We start from the raw sequence: 17,727 nt of genomic DNA on the forward strand, positions 1-17,727 counted from the left end.
CAGTCTGCTGTAGAACTAAAGGCATGTCACTAAAGGGGATGCATAGTTGCCTCAACATCCACACTGTTAGAGGCCCACGGCGATGCAGTAGACACAAACCCACCACCAGACATAAGAGCAGGATGAAGAGAAATCAGTTCGGAGTCAGTCGGTGAGAGACACAGTGAGGGAGGTCGGTGTTAAGGATGCCGAGGAGGCTTGAACCCTAACCCTTGTCTAGCGGAGGGCAGGGTGACGACACACACCGACCAGTACGATGGCATTTACCTTCTGCTCGTGTTCCTGTTTAATCTGCTGCAGCACTACCGCTCCCACTGTATTTGCCATAAGATCTTTCATCTTTTTCTCATAGTGTTCTTTCAAGCGTGTCAGATCTTGAGAAAGCTAAACGAAAGCAGATCAATTTGAAGCGTTACCAGACCGTTCCTTTGAAGGTGCTCAGCCAGAGAAGATCATGCCCTCACGCCAACCCGCCCACTCTCACCTCAGCTAAGGCCTCGCCTCCTTACTCCTATTTCGTCTACCACCCCGGATACTCATCTTAACAGGGGCTATTTCTCCTAAAGAAGCCAAGCAGTCAGTTTGTGCAGCCAGCTGAGTAATAACCGTGGGGTTTCCCTGGCAAGACCTCTGGGCTGAAAAAACAAGCGGGCCATTCACTTCAAACCACATACACAAATTAACTGTATATTATCAGGAACATAGTAATAACATGTGCAGCCAGAAGGCAAGAATAAGCCTACGGTGTATTTACATTAGCTCAAGTAGCAATCATCGGAAATATGCTTGAAATCTCCCGTTTAACTGGAGTATGATCTTTTAGATATTCATTGTGTCCCACTGATTCTACTTCCTTGTCTGTTCAAGATCCCGATGTAAAACTTCCCTTCTTTAGCTTCTCTTCTGTGGTGTCCATCTGCACCTTGTACATCTCCTGGTGAATGAAGATAATACACAGAACCTTCCTGTTCTCTCTCAATCTTCTACTCCCTATAGAATACAGTATATTACTGTATATTCCCCTCCTGTCCTCAATTTCTTGTACCCAAATCCCAAGTCTTCTCACCCCCTCTCCACCCTTCTCCCTCCACAGAAGGACAGGTCTGTAGACAGCGGGAGGGTAAGGTGCTTAGTTTACATACATGGGTGGTCTTCTTCTGCGGTGTCTTCCCTCTCATGAAGGCATCAGGCAGGCCGTTCTCCCCCTGGCCCTCACCGTCACTCTGCTCGTCGTAGCTCTCAAACTCGCTGGAGCTCCAACCGTTGTCTAGGGAGCTGCCACAGCCCTCCTCCCCAAACTCCACATCGTCATAGATCATCTCATCTGGCTCTGGGGGAGGGGGGGGGGGGCAGCAAAGGGTTAAAACCAAGGGGAACAGCATAAAAAGTCAGGGTGAAATATATTAAACTGCAATGTTACACTGTGTTCATGTACAGTAAGTCAGCTCAAAACTCCTTGGCATAAATAACTAATTCTATATGTCAGTTCTTGGGCATCAACAGAACATAATCAAAACTGTGTTAGGCTAGAAGCACATGACATTAATCTGATGAATAATTCCAGCACATTATGTTGTTTTATGAGTTCAGACTATGTAGAAGTACTCAGACACTGTGGCAAAAGGGCAATGACAGTACAAAGAAAGAAGGATAAAAGGAGCACAGAAAGAATGCTGCACTAACCTGTAGTTGAATCAGAGTTCTCTCTGGGTACGTCATCATAAATTACTTCATCTGGATCTAAATGACAAAGCAACCATGTTCGAACGAATTAAAGGTCTCAACGTGCAACAAATCTTCCCATAATGGACAAAATACAGTTTCAGGGAACTGAGGAGAGGCAAGACCACACAAAGGGCCCGGTTCCTCAAAAGGAGCTAGAGGAAGGAAGGAAGTGTCTGGTGTTTCATTTGAGAGAAGAAAAAAAGAGACAGAAACCTGAAATCTGCATAATCATGCATTGTGCACGGGACTTGGTGGTGGACTCAGGGTGCACTGAAAACCTTAATGCCCGTCCTGTGGTGTTCTAAGCAGGCCAAAAAGTATGCATCATTGTTACCACAATTCTGTAGTAAATACTAGGTAAACACAAACAGGACAGAAAATGTCAGGAAAAGACATTTCTCACTGGTAGCTAAATGAGAAGAGAACGAGTACTTACTTTCCATCCAGGCTGTGTTTGCAGGGTCCGACACCCATTTGGACAAAGCATCCTCCTCCCTGATGGCAGGATACTCTTCACTAAAGACACTTGAATGAAAAGAGAAATAATAACCACCTGCTATTCCAATGCAAATAACCAAGATGCCACATAATCACAAATTCTGGAAGATCAACTAGATGACATAAAGCAGATTAGTGTAGAAAGAGCCTGACAGGAGAGTCCCTCACCTGTCTACAGAAGTGTTGCATGTCGCCACCACAGTAACTGAAGGGAGAGAGCGAGACAAACAACAGTAATGAACGTGGACTTCTCCTTCAATAAATAAAAACATGACCTAAAATGTGCAGTTTGCAATAAACCTTATGTACCACCAGGGGGCAGCCATCACTGAAACTAAACATGTATTCAAGAGCTATAAAGATACTTCAGAATGCATTGCTCATTCTAAAAACTGCAATGATGAACTGCTATATTATATTAACGACAGGCCTATGTTTCAGAATATTTCCTACAAAACAACCTTATAGTATATTGGAACAATCAATCAATACATTGGCATTTTAACTCCAGAATATACCCTTTAAAATACTTTCACAAAACACTCCAAATGTCTTAGCATTTTTCACAGGAGTGACTGTGATATGTTGGCTAGCTTAAATTACACTGCAATTTTCCCCAAGACTGGCCAAGCCACGAATTTGAAAAGTTCTACAGTAACATTGAAAGAAAACAGGAAAATCCTCAACGCCAACACAGAATTTCGTGGGCGGCTAAATTTAGCCCCCACTTCCTTGTGGCAAGGCTTTAGGAAAAAAGGAATGCAACAGAGAAAGCAGAGGAAAAATGAGTTGGGAGTACAGAGCATGCAGGTGCCATAGACTCTCATCTCAAAGTCAGTAGGGGAGAGGACGAGGGAATTCCATCATAGGAAAAGGAAGTCAAAGTTTCAACAGTCATGCCCACCACATTATTCAGTGCTAGGTTCATTGTAGAAACAATCTATAAAATACATTACACCATGCTATTCTGAAGTTTGCGACATGAATGCAGGACAGAGTAGAAAGGATAGAAGAGGAACGTCTGTTCAAATCCTTCTACAGGTTTCCACTCTGGGTGGGTTCTTCCTTTACCATCCTCGTCCAGAGAGAAGTGTCGGATGATGATGGGCGTGGTGTAGGCTGGCGTGATAAGGGGTACGCCAGAGGGGGTGGCGTATCCACAGGGCACAGGCACAGAGTAACCCGGGGGGACACAGGGGTGGCTGGTGGGTGACACATCCTGTCCATCCCCCTCCTCTCCTCCCACCCTCTCAACCGGTGAGGAAGGGGCAAGCCCATGCTGCTGCTCCAGCTGCTGTAGTTGGACGGGGGTGATGTCAATCACAGAGTAGGGGTTGACTTTCTTCTGGGAGGTGGTCCTAGGGTTGGCTGGGGGAGGGTCATCACTGGACACTTCCTTATCTAAAATGGAAATGTAATACAGTCTGTTAGCCCCAAATGAGCCCCCATCAATACAACACAGCTACAGTTGCTGGATGCTCTGAATGTGCTGGAACTAGTTTGGTAGTGGATTACTTTGCAGCTCCGAAATACTTTAAGGTAGTGCCATAACATTTCATAAGAGCAATTTGGTTAAGTGAATAAGATCATTGGAGAACACTGAAGAAGAATACTGACTGTGGTTTACAGCAAATTTTCTTAATACTCCAATCTGCTTGGTTCAGACAGAGACAGCTGTGTGTTTACGGTCCAACAGTAGAGAGCATGGCGCTTGTAACGCCAGCGTAGTGGGTTCGATTCCCGGGACCACCCATACGTAAAACTTAATCCGCGCATGACTGTAAGTCGCTTTAGATAAAGAGTCTTCTAAATGGCATATATTATTTTAATGAATTCCAGGAGTAACCCTGCAGCCAGCGATTCCAGGGGTCAGGAGAGAGATGGGCGGTGCTATCGTCTATCCCTGCCGGACATGGAGCATGTGCCAGAATGAGGTTATATAACATGTGGAGGCAATAGTCACAACATGCGCTGATGGATTGCATGACACCCTCTACTGTACAGCACCCACTGAGTGTGGAGCTATGATATGCTTTTGGAGGTACATTATTTGTGTATATTTGGACTACGGCGAGACAAAAGAGAGCCCATCTTCAGAGCTCCAGGTTCTAAAGAGGAACACTGAACGGTTGTTTCCACTAACCAACAGAGTCTGTTCCTACAGGAGAGGAGTCCTCTGAAGGTGGAGGAAGGGGTAGGTCACTGTCTGTGTCAGCTGGGACTGGGACTGCTGAAGCCTTTTCCCCTTCTGCTGCAGCCACAACTGCTGTGTCTGTTGTGGCCATGGTAGCTGGAACTGGAAGTGATGCGACAACTGTAGCAGTAGTTGGGTCCACAGTCGCTGTCGCTGCTGGGGGGTCTGAGTTTGAGGGCTGCCCCTCTAGGTGGTGTTCAGGGTCTTCTCCTTCTGGCTCTGGGTGGGGGGCCACACCATTGGCCTGGGCCCCGTAGTCAGGGGCCAGAGGGGCGGGGGGCAACCGGTCTGCCTCAGGGACCTCATCCCCACTGTCATCAAATTCAAACTGCTCCCCCTCTTCTTCATCCGCGTAGGGCACATCGTTCACCAACACTAAGAGAGGAGAGAGGGAGAGTCAGATCAACACAGCTAACGTATACAATGCCTTCAGAAAGTATTGATACCCCTGGACTTTTTCCACATTTTGTGTTACAAAGTGGGACTAAAACGGTTTAAAAAAATTAACAATCCACATAAAATACTCTGTACTATTAATACAAAATTAAAACACTAATATAATCTTGATTAGATAATTTAACCCCTTGAGTCAATACATGTTAGAATCACCTTCAGCAGCGATTACAGCTGTGAGTCTTTCTGCGCAAGTCTAAGATTGTGCAACATTTACCCATTTATTATTATTTTTTTAATTCACGCTCTGTCAAATTGGCTCTTGATCATTGCTAGACAACCATTTCAGGCCTTGCCATAGATTTTCAAGCAGATTTAAATCAAATCTAACTCGCCCAGAGCATTCACTGTCTTATTGGTAAGGAACTCCAGTATAGATTTAGCCTTGTGTTTTATGTTATTGTCCAGGTGAAAGGAGAATTAAAATCTCCCCGTGTCTGGTAGAAAGCAGACAACCAGGTTTTCCTCAAGGATTTTGCCTGTGTTTGGTTCCATTCCGTTTCTTTTGTATCCTGAAAAACTCTCCAGTCCGATTACAAGCATACCCAAAACATGATGCAGCCACCACTTCGCTTGAAAATATGGAGAGTTGTACTCAGTAATGTGTAATGTTTGGGGTAAATTCAATACAACACTTTGTATTCAGGACAAAACATGTTTTGCAGTATTACTTTAGCACCTTGTTGAAAACAGAATGAATGTTTTGGAATTCTTTTCATTCTGTCAATTAGGTTAGTATTGTGGAGTAACTACAATGTTGACGCACTCAGTTTTCTATTATCACAGCCATTACACTCTAACTGTTTTAAAGTCACCAATGTCCTCAAGGTGAAATCCCTGAGCGGTGTCCTTCCTCTCCGGCAACTGAGTTAGGAAGGATGCCTGTATCTTTGTAGTGACACCATCCAAACTGTAATTAATAACTTCACCATGCTCAAAGGATTATTCAATGTCTGCTTGTTTTATTTTTATCCATCTACCAATAGATGCCTTTCTTTGCCACGCATTGGAAAACCTCCCTGGTCTTTGGGGATGAATCTGTGTTTGAAATGCACTTCGACTGAGGGACCTTACAGATAAGTGTGTGTGTGTGGGGGGGGGGGGGGGGGGGGGGGGGTACAGAGACGAGGTAGTCATTCCAAAATCATGTCAAAGTGATTATTTCACACAGGGTGATTATACGCTATTTATTATGGTGACCTGTTAAGCACAGTTTTACTCCTGGGCTTGTTAAGGCTTGCCATTAAAGAGGGGTTAAGTGCTTAATGACTGAAGACATTTTAGATTAATTTTTAATGAATTTGAAAGCATTTAGAAAATTTCAGGCTGTAACAACAAAATGTGGAAAAAGAGTGAGAACATGAGACACATGGAAGTAGAACAATTGAAGTTTAATAATTACGCTCAAAGAGCATCACAACTTCAAAACATAGTACCAAGTTAAATATAAATCACTCCATCAAATGCAAGTTTGTAATTAGCAAAAGGGTGGGTCTGTTTTCAATATAACTCTAGCTAAATTATATACCAAAATAAAATCACTCATTCAATACAAAAATATAAAAAACAGGAAGTTTAATATAATTGCTCCAAATCAATCCAAACGTAATGTAAAGACAACTACTAGTACTTACATTACAATGTTGACAGCAAATTATTAATTTCTTTAATGAACTAACGTTTGGGTATTGATCCAAGAGAACATCAGATATCAGCCTAAAACAAGCCCTGCAAGTTAAAGTTTAACATGGAACATTATGGGAACATTATGGTGATGTTATGGGAACATTAGAGGTTGTGCACAATACTTAAAAAGGTCTTGCTAAAACAAACTATTGACAGAGTAAAAAAATGTAACTGCTACTTTCTGTTCAAAGAAACCAATGACTAACTGTGACATACAGGAGGCAAATAACAAATTGTCTTCCCACAATGCAATTAGGTGAACAGGAAACAGAGTTGTCACACCCCCAGTGACCAGGAAAACCACCGTCTTTCCCATTCTTGCTAGGCTGTATCTCAACAGTCCAAAATGGCTTCCTCTCCTTTCAGATCGGTGTGGATGAAGAAATGGAAATGAGGAACGGAAGTCACTTTATACTATTGAGATGTAGCACTTGTGTTCCAGAACAGGCCTAGGTATCCCTGTATGAATAGGGCCCGACTCAGCTACAATAGTTTGAGGGTGAACTGTAGGCCGTCATCGTAAATAAAAATGTGTTCGTAATCGACTTGCCTAGTTAAATAAAACTGAAGGAATGCCGTCTATAAAACACTATGGAGAGGTGGCTTTCCCTCTCTGACCTAAACTGCTGAGGGTGTATATGGAATGTTAATGTCATTGTAGACCTCATTCAGAGGAGTACTCTTAAAGTGACATGGTGTTTTGGGTTAGGGGCAACCTGCTCTCTCTATACAGTTTATTGTTCTTTTCACTGCTAAGGTAGAGGAGGTTCCATTGGGAGGGTTGTGTGTTGGGTTAGTCACAGTAGGTTTGTTCAACTGAACATGTGACAGATTGAGGACACTGACTGACACCATTGTAAGGCATAGAAGAACCCCCCAAAAAATGCTCAAATTAAATCGACAGGCATTGTGAGAGCACATCTCTGGTACTTTCTGACAGCGGACGGGTGAGGACCTGCCATACTGAACAAAGGAGGTGAAGTAGGACAGATAAAGAGGAAGGGGTGTAAAGGGTTGATGAAAAGGCGGTAAGGTGTGAAAAGAAAAAGACAACATCAAAATGCCTGCCGGAATGCTGGTGAAATCATTCACAGACGGTGACATAACGCATCTGGTGGAATAGATGAAAGGAATGCTCTGTATTCAGCCCATTCAAACTTTCCTTTCTCTCCACAAGAGTCTAAGTCCATGGGCTTCTTATTGGATCCAGAGTCCTATACCACAGTTCCCCTATGGGAGGCAGTAGCTCCAGTTTAGGAGGCCACGTCCCCATCTGAAACTGCTACTTTACCTCCCTGGTCCGAACTGAGTTTCTAACATAAACTGGCATGCCTCTGCTCTTTAACATATCACAGATTCCTCATGTGACTCAGTCCCAGTACAAACACTGTCCTATCAGGATTCAGGCTTCCCCATGACTAGGTTAACCTACAAAGTGAACTCTCATATCCTGACTGTTCCTACTAAGAAAGTATGAAAAATGTATGGCCCAATTTCCTGAATGACCAAATCAGAGGTTACAACTCTTAATTTCCCACTTTGCATTTTTTAAATGAGAAGATTTTCTACTCAGCTTTCTCAGTATAGGCCTATACCTTTTTCTTCTTGACCCTCATTTATATCAGTTATGTTTCCTGTCCTGGCTAAGTACTTCCTGTCTGACTCTGAGCTGACGTTTATACAACAGTTACAACAAACACTGGTTAATAGCAACTTAGCCTTACTTTCTCAGGCTAGAGGTTAGGCCCACTAACCATCAACCGCATCACTTACACAACTCGTTAGCTTCTTTGGGCTTGGGGGCAGTATTTCTGGATGACAAGCGTGCCCAAAGTAAATTGCCTGTTACTCAGGCCCAGAAGCTAGGATATGCATATAATTGGTAGATTTGGTAGAAAATTCTAAAGTTTCCAAAACTGTTAAAATAATGTCTGTGTATAACAGAACTGATATGGCAGGTGAAAAACTGAGGAAAATCCATCCAGGAAGTGTGGGATTTTTTTGATGTGGGTGGTTTTCAAGTGAATGCCTATTGAGTATCTAATGGGTTTGGACCCAGATTGCAGTTCCTATGGCTTCCACTAGATGTCAGTCTTTAGACATTGTTTCAGGCTTGTTTTCTGAAAAATGAAGGAGACCTTTCTGTCAGTGGACTGAGGAAGCGTGCAGTACTGGTATGCCCGCGTGACCATATGCGCGCCCTTCGTTGTTTTTCCTTTCTATTGAATACGCTATTGTCCGGTTTAAATATTGATTATTTAGACAATTGACAACCTGAGGATTAATTATAAACATCTTTTGACATGTTTCAACGAACTTTACCATTAGGATGTATTCGTCTGCACGTTTTGACCGCCTTTGAGCCAGTGGATTACTTAACAAAACGCGCATCTTGGGATATAGACGGACTTTATCGAACAAAACAAACATTTATTGTGTAGCTGGGACTCTTGGGACTGCAAACAGATGAAGATCTTCAAAGGTAAGTAAGTAATTTTATCTGCATTTCTGACTTTGTGACTCCTCCACTTGGTTGGAAAATGTTTGTATGCTTTTGTCAGCGGTGCGCTGTCCTCAGATAATTGCATGGTATGTTTTTGCCGTAAAGTCTTTTTGAAATCTGACAAAGCGGCTGGATTAACAAGAAGTTAATCATAACAAACATTCATAAAAATACAAGTGTTATACATTGGCTTAAAGATCATTTCTGTATTTTGAATTCGGCGCTCTGCAATTTCACCGGATGTCCTTGAGGTGGGTCGCTAGCGGCACGCCTGCGCCAAAGAGGTTAGTTACTAACCCAGCAGGACTAAACTACCTGTTAAATAAGTCCTTCACCAAAGTGGTTCTGATCCATACTACACAGACCAACGTCTCAGGAACCCAAAAGCTTTGAGTTCCACAGCACGATGAGCACTCTAGTCTAAATCACCATTATGATTGACTATGGGCTCTGTGACCCCTGACCTTTATGCCAACTACAACACTAAACGTCAGTGAAAGCGCTTGAGCAGAACATTAGGAGAGAAAAGCTGGAAAGCGATTTAATCAGCCGTGGTAATGAACAGCTGTGTTGGACCAGTTAGACAGATAGGGAAATAGCTAGCCACTGCTGAAGAGGTCTGTATCACTGCTGAGCCATGGGATGAATCTTCATTCTAACATTCTTCATGTCTACTCTCTGAAGCACAGGCAGGGCCAAGTAAAGCAGAGCTGGATGTGATGTAAGAGGGATTGCATTAAAAGTTGAACAGATGATTCACATCAATTGCCCATTCAATAATTTGGTCACAATCGAGTGTGGATGATGAAGCTATAGACAGTTGGCTCTGTGAGAATGTGCGTGCTTGCAGTCTTCTCAATGGTCTCTAGTCAGCACACACACTAGGCCTGTCCCCAGCACCCATTGTTAATTCATAACCACAATATGGATTCTGTTCCTGTGCCTCCCCTCCTCTCCCGTCTGCCACACTGCTCTGCTCAATGAGTCATTGGCTTACGATGTGCTCCAGCATCGCCACGGCAACAAGGCAACTGAGGGATTTATCTGGCCTGTTCCTTTCCGAGGGGTGGGTGGGTGTGTGTGTGTGTGTGTGTGTGTGTGTGTGTGTGTGAGAGATGCTGCAGTATTCAGCCCGGGCTTGGATACTGACGCACATTGTCTGCTCTTCGCAGTCGTGGCACATTTCTCCTCCTCCTCACTCCTTCGTTCCGTGGCCCACAAGATCCAGAGCAGCGGAGGAGGAGAGGAATGTGTTGTTTGCACACTCTGCTATGTCCATCTTGAAAGGCACTCTGGGAGCTGAGCTGACCATCAGTGTGTCCACCAAAACAGACGTTTCAAACCTATTACTTCATCAACACGACCAGAATAAATCCATAGAATACCTAGATGGCCATCACCATGAGCTGAAACACCCTTTGGAGACCTGTTAGTTAATGTTGCTAAAACATTACAATAGACTGCACTTGCTGTTACAAAAAAATAAATTAAATTAAATAAAAGATACCATCTCAGGACAATGAGCTACATCCACCACTATGTGATCTAAAGTATGTGGACACCTGCTCATCATCTCATCACAAAATGAATATGGAGTTGGTCCCCCTTTGCGGCTATAGGCTTTCCACTAGATGTTGGGACATTGCTGCGGGGACTTGCTTCCATACAGCCACAAGAGCATTAGTGAAGTGTTGGGCACTTATGTTGGGTGATTAGGCCTGGCTCGCAGTCGGCGTTCAATATTCATCAGGTGTTCGATGTGGTTGAGGTCAGGTCTGTGCAGGCCAGTCAAGTTTTTCCATACCAATCTCGACAAAACATTTCTGTATGAATCTTGCTTTGTGCAAGGGGGCATTGTCATGCTGAAACAGGAAAGGGCCTTCCCTAAACTGTTGCCACAAAGTTGGATGTACAGAATCATTTAGAATGTCATTGTCTGCAGTAGTGTTAAGATTTCCCTTCACTGGAACTCAGGGGCCCAGGCCAAACGTGAAAAACAACTCAAGACCATTATTCTTCCTCCACCAAGCTTTACAGTTGGCACTACGCATTGGGGCATCCTGCCAAACCCAGAGTCGTCTGTTGGACGGCCAGATGGTGGATGATGGTGAAGTGTGATTCATCACTTCAGAGAACACGTTTCCACTGCTCCAGAGTCCAATGGCGGCAAGCTTTACACCACTCCTTCCTGCGCTTGGCATTGCACATGGTAATCTTAGACTAGTGTGCGGCTGCTCGGCCATGGAAACCCATTTCCTGAAGTTCCCAACGAACAGTTATTGTGCTGAAGTTGCTTCCAGGGGCAGTGAGGGTTGCAACCGAGGACAGACGATTTTTCGGCAATAGGCGGTCCCATTCTGTGAGCTTGTGTGGCCTACCACTTCACGGCTGAGCCTTTGTTGCTCCTAGGGGTTTCCACTTCACAATAACAGCACTTACAGTTGATCAGGGCAGCTGTAGCAGGGCCGAAATTTGACGAACTGACTATTTGGAAAGGTGGCATCCCATGAAGTTAGAGCTCATCAGTAAGGCCATTCTACTGCAAATGTTTGTCTATGGAGATTGCATGGCTGTTTGCGAGATTTTATACACCTGTCAGCAATGGGTGTTGCTGAAATAGCCAAATCCACTAATTTGAAGGAGTGTCCACACACAAAAGTGTGTGTGTATGTATATATATATATATATATATGCTGGGAGAGATTGAGTCCGAGAGAGAGGGGAAGAGAGGAGGAGGATGTTGGCATTACTTACTTTCAGGAGGTGGGAGAGGGAAGTCTTCCATGATGTCCATACTGGGTGCTGTTTTCTGGGCATAAAGGTTCACTCAGCAGCCTGGTGGTAGTCCTCTACACCCACACATTTCCCTGGAGGAAACAGACATATGGAATGTTAAGATAGCGTGCTATGATACTGTCTACTTATTCAATTAGCTAAGCATAGACGAATGTTCAGATGCATCATCTGCAGCAGTTTTTACTGAGCTATATGGCCAAGTTATAGCCTAACTAGACTTTTGCCTGGTAAGGTCACATGGTATACATGAACATGAGTATTAATACATGGAAAAATGTCAAAAGATGGCATGTAATATGATATACACTTATGAAAGTAGCTTAGCACTGATACATCATTACTGTGGCATTTGGCACTGCATTACCCACAGCCGATGGTAAACCAACAACACTCTTAATTCCATGTTAGTCACACCAGAAGGGTAGAGGAGCATTGTGGCTCTTTTGTCTGAGCTTCTAATGCAGACAAAATTAAAAACATCAAGATACAAAACGTCCATATTAACAAACAGTTAATATGATGTGCGTGTGTGTGTGTGTGTGTGTGTGTGTCAGAGCAGGGTTATTGTATCCACTGACACGATTACGGTCAGTGATTTTGTGTAAGTAAACATGGTGGAGCTGGAAGCTTCACACCATGGGAATGGAGAAGGAAAACCCTGGTCGTTAATCATTACCAGTGTGTGTGTGTATGTGTGTTCAATATCGCTTCAGTCAGGCGTCAATGCTGCTCAAGCACTTTGTAACCTGTTGATTGATTTAGAGTGAGTCAGTAATCTCCTACTGTAGCTTTAACTCCCTCTGATCACTCATGCATGTCCTTATTTTCAAAATAACTAGGAAGAAGGGGTTAACAGCTACGAGGTTCAACTCTACTGGACATCTGATAACAGCTGTCCAAATTAGGATGTCTAAATTTAGCAGTTGTTTTCATTGTTTGAAAGCCAGATTTCACCAAGAAGAACTAGGCTAATTTAGCCTAAAAATGTGTTCATTTTTTGTTGATGGGAGTAAAGCTGGAAATTATTTCTTGTGGACAGCTGTTATCAAATCAAGATGTACAGTAGAATTTAATTCAATATAGTTCACTAATTCTAGCTCCAAATTATTTCCTAATAAACTTCTGCATGTGCAGTACTGTAAGCCTATCACTTTTACACATTACAGCATTTCTGATCTCAATACCTTATAACCTGTAAAAGGTCCAACACGGAGGGACAGGGTAGTGACAGGTATGCAAGTCAGAGGTCAAGGTGAGGGTGGGGTTAACAGAGGGCTCACTTTTCACAGCCCTGCACAGACATGAGACCAGAGAGAGCGAGAGAGAGCGCATTCTTCCACTGTCTAACATTTTGTTAAATAGATGATTGGACACATAGATGACGCCAACAAAATAAGCTTCAAGTTTAGGTTGGAAAGTAGGTCAAGTCTTTCTGTAATTGCCTACTTCCTTCAAAATAGACTAAAATGTCAAACTATCCTCAAGGGTGGATGATATAGCAGTGATGTCATTCCATAGAATAAGAGGACCCTTGCAGAGTTCTAGTATGTTCCATACTATTCAGAGATTCTGCTCTCCAATTCAACTCACACCATAAGACAAGCTCACAATACAGAACAAGCATCTGTGAATAAGACTGCTCTATTCCAATGCTGGCAACAAGAGCCAAAAGATATACCACTTAGAGATTCAAAGCTTGTTTTGTCAAGCTCCTCTGCATCTTTGTCCCCACCCAGACAGCAGAGGGTGTGAACGAAACACACAGGACCAGTATTGTATGTCTAACAGACAGTTAGGTAGAAAATGTTTGTCCTGGAGACAAAATACTTTATAACGGCACAAAGTTAAAACTAGACATGTGACTAACCGGACAGATTTAGACAAGGATAAAGAGTCCTAAAAGGATGGGACACACCCTTAACATGACTGACAAAATGATTCATCATCGCTATCCTCAGGACTACTGTATGAGTTGTGATTGTGACAAGGGAAGGGAGGGAGTTGGAAGCAGGGAGGGAGAGCTGGAGGGGGTGAAGAGGAAATACAGCAATCAGGTGTGTACATCCTCTGGGCTTCCTGATATTTCCTAAATTAAATACCTTTAATATGGTTATTCTCATGGGCCATGTCTCATATTTGATTAATGTGACATTTAAATGTAACCTATTGTCTCACTTTTACAGAAGACCTTAAACTCAGGTTACTGTACACAACAGTCTTGAGTCCAGACAGACAGCCTTTCCGGAGATTCCTCCATTAACCCCCTGTTGTTTTACTTGCTCAGTGAGGAACAAGACACACCTTGGCTAAATGAGATCCTGCGTGGCCTGTGGGTGGCTCAAATATATTTCGATTGGTTTATTTTCTTTTTGATTATTACATATGTTATTTCATAGTTGATGTCTTAACTATCATTCTACAATGTAGGAAAAGAAAAAAAGTTGTATTTATTATATATATATATATATATATATATATATATATATATATATATATATATATATATATATATATATATATATATATATATATATATATATATATATATATATATATGAATAAAAAAAAAACTTTAAAAACTTGAATGAGTAGGTGTGCAAACTTTTGACTGGTACTGTACAAACTCACTGTTGGTCTGTATCCTATACTTACTACACCACGCCTATTGGAAGCTTCCAAACATTCCTTTAAAGTAGGTCTAGGTGGCAGGCAGGGTGGCGGGCAGGCAGCTGAGCCAACCCGGGGGGGGGGGGGGGGGGGGGGGGGAGAAAAAGAGAACAGTCTGATGACAGACTTGACCAAGCATATCATTACAAGTCAGCAACACAAGTAAACCTCTGTGGTTGGCCATGCACAGACAGGAAAATAGTAATCTAGGGCCTGCTGTTAATGCTGCTGATTTGTTTCCAGTGTGTTCACAACAAACGTCACTAAAACGAGTCACAGCTAGGGCTGTTGCGGCAGGGTAGCCTAGTGGTTAGAGCATTGGACTAGTAACCGGAAGGTTGCAAGTTCAAATCCCCGAGCTGACAAGGTACAAATGTGCCGTTCTGCCCCTGAACAGGCAGTTAACCCACTGTTCCTAGGCCGTCATTGAAAATAAGAATTTGTTCTTAACTGAACAAAAAAAATTATGCTAGTGGTTGTATTAATTTGGGATCCATCAAATCACACAACTGTCCCAGACTGATAAGAATATTTATTTCTAACAGAATAGGTTGGCTTTTGTACTATGGGGGATAAAATGCTAGTGCTTTTGTTGTTCGTTAGGCCTACTCATCTTGTTTGTAAAACGTGGACAGTTCTTCCAAAATCTTTTATATGCACCTCGGCATTTGATAAGGACGCGCACAGTTGCATCCCCGATGTGTCTGTCTTAACTTGTAGCCTGTGAGAAAGACCAGATCACGTGACGGAGAGCCACGTGAGTGAGAGACGCTTTGGATTGCGCAGCAATACTGCACAACGCAGCAATACTGCACAACGCAGCAATACTGCACAACGCAGCAATACTGCACAACGCAGCAATACTGCACAACGCAGCACTCCGGGCCACAAAAGGCATGGATTTTTTTAGGGTGCATTACAGACACAAAGCGGATGCCGCTGTGAAATTCGAGCCATTATCAAGTGCTGGTCAAATTGTGAATGAGAGACTGATGAAGTGTGTACAGCCTGCGCAAAAAAACTAAAACAAAGCAGAGCTCATGCCTTTCAAGTGACCTTTCAAAATCATTAGTCTCATCATGTATTAAAAATTGAAAATAAAAACCTATAGCTCAACGTTTGTAGAACTGAAGTTACATTAATAACTCTAAATTAAGCATACAGGAGTACCATTTTCTTTGTTAACCGTTCAACACAATAGCCGCATGTGCGCTCTCCCTGAAATCGTTGGGAGAAAATATTTATATTTTATTGTTCAATTGTATTCTTCATAATATAAAATAATGCAGTGGAATAAAAAAGCTAATCTCGTCTGCTATATAAAATAGTGTAGCCCACAGCCATTTGGCATAGCCACACCAGGACAACTCAGAGTACCCTATTCTTTTCTGAAATAGACTACATTTTCTTCATATCATGCTTCGTTAGATCTGTCTAAAATAAAATGATGGATTTATTGTGAAGGTGTAGGCTATATTACCTTACATGTACTTTTTAAAATGTCTTGTAGGCCATGTGTGGAAGCCAGAAGATGCTAAATGTGTTTATGTTAATTAACAGTCAATCACCGTGAGACCGACAGTTATTTGGTTGACAATCACCGGCTGACGAAACCGCCACAGCCCTAGTCACAACAGTAATAATAAACATGTTCCCAAAGGGTGAGGAGTCATCACATATATTGACTGCTGCATAATGACAATCTACTTAGTCGATTACTTCAAACCAAGACTGCAGCCAGGCGACCAAATTGTTTGTGTGTCATTGACAGCGTCTTGTTTGAAGAGATTGACGCCTGTATGAAGCAAAAAAAAACATCTCAAGCACTTTTAATGACAAGTGGCATTCCACAAATGGTTTGACAGAGTCACAAACAAAACCCAGAGCCAGCTATGGAAGTCACAGCTGCACCAGTAGAGAGAATCCTCTCTCTACATACATGCACACACACTCCTTCTCGGGCTGGAGCTGTGTCTCTCTGCATGGCTGTGTTATTGCCAGTGTGTCATTGTCTCCCATCACCAGCATTACTGTAATCAGTGGTCCATTATACACACACAAACAGAACTCTCTGTGAATAGATAGACAGGGATGACAGATACTTGCACTGGGGAGGACAGTGTCCTGTAGCCTACGAAAATGGCCAGGCACTCTGTCCCGCTCCGTACTTTAATTCGATTTCAATTGAAGGGGCTTTACTGGCATGGGAAACATAGGTTTACATTGCCAATGCAAGTGAAATAAATAACAATACAAAATGAAACAGTAAACATTACACTCACAAAAGATCCAAAAGAATAAAGACATTTCAAATGTCATGTGTGTTGTAATGATGTGCAAATAGTTCAAGTAAAAAAGGGAAAATAAACAAACATACATATAGGTTGTATTTGCAATGGTGGTGTTTGTTCTTCACTGGTTGCCCTTTTCTTGTGGCAACAGGTCACATATATTGCTGCTGTGATTGCTAACCCAATAGATATGAGAGTTTATCAAAATTGGATTTGTTTTCAAATTCTTTGTGGGTCTGTGTAATCTAAGGGAAATGTGTGTCTCTAATATGGTGATACATTTGGCAGGAGGTTAGGAAGTGCAGCTCAGTTTCCACCTCATTTTGTGGGCAGTGTGCACATAGCCGGTCTTCTCTTGAGAGCTAGGGTTGCCTACGGCGGCCTCTCTCAATAGCAAGGCTATGCTCACAGAGTCTGCAAATAGTCAAAGCTTTCCTTAAGTTTGGGTCAGTACTCTCTGTTAATGGCCAAATAGCATTCTAGTTTGCTCTGTTTTTTTTGTTAATTACTTGACACATTGGAAATAATTATTTTTGTTCGCTCTGTATTTGGTTGGGTATAATTGTGTTGCTGTCCTGGGGCTCTGTTTGTGAACAGCTTGCTTAGGGGACTCTTCTCCAGGTTCATCTCCGGTTGTTGATGGCTTTATTATGGAAGGTTTGGGAATTGCTTAATTTTAGGTGGTTGTAGAATTTAACATATCTTTTCTGGATTTGGATCATTAGTGGGTATCGTCCTAATTCTGCTCTGCATGCATTATTGGGTGTTTTATCTTGTACACAGAGGATATTTTTGCATGCAGGTCTCAATTGTGTTTGTCGCAATTTGCGAATTCTTGGTTGGTGAGCAGACCCCAGGTCTCACAACCATGAAGGGCAATGGGTTCTATAACTGATTCAAGTATTTTTAGCCAG

The 17,727-nt window shown here is 42.6% G+C and overlaps 1 protein-coding gene across 3 annotated transcripts in view; it reads right to left on the reverse strand.

The window, feature by feature from the left end:
- LOC109903933 (rho guanine nucleotide exchange factor 10) overlaps positions 1-17,727 on the reverse strand; it is a 91,849-nt gene that overhangs the window by 64,599 nt on the left and 9,523 nt on the right. For 2 of the 3 annotated variants that reach the window (XM_020500950.2, XM_020500951.2), the window contains exons 2-8: positions 11,814-11,926; positions 4,367-4,792; positions 3,295-3,624; positions 2,392-2,428; positions 2,162-2,250; positions 1,684-1,740; positions 1,143-1,330 (exon numbers count right to left, since the gene is read on the reverse strand). In XM_020500950.2, the coding sequence (XP_020356539.1) occupies positions 1,143-1,330; positions 1,684-1,740; positions 2,162-2,250; positions 2,392-2,428; positions 3,295-3,624; positions 4,367-4,792; positions 11,814-11,853 (1,167 nt within the window). In that variant the 5' untranslated portion in view covers positions 11,854-11,926. Of the gene's footprint in view, positions 1-267; positions 385-1,142; positions 1,331-1,683; positions 1,741-2,161; positions 2,251-2,391; positions 2,429-3,294; positions 3,625-4,366; positions 4,793-11,813; positions 11,927-17,727 lie in introns of all 3 variants that reach the window. The other variant, XM_020500952.2, reaches the window with a different exon arrangement.

Source organism: Oncorhynchus kisutch, linkage group LG14 (genome assembly GCF_002021735.2).
Source record: "Oncorhynchus kisutch isolate 150728-3 linkage group LG14, Okis_V2, whole genome shotgun sequence".
Lineage (NCBI taxonomy): Eukaryota > Metazoa > Chordata > Actinopteri > Salmoniformes > Salmonidae > Oncorhynchus > Oncorhynchus kisutch.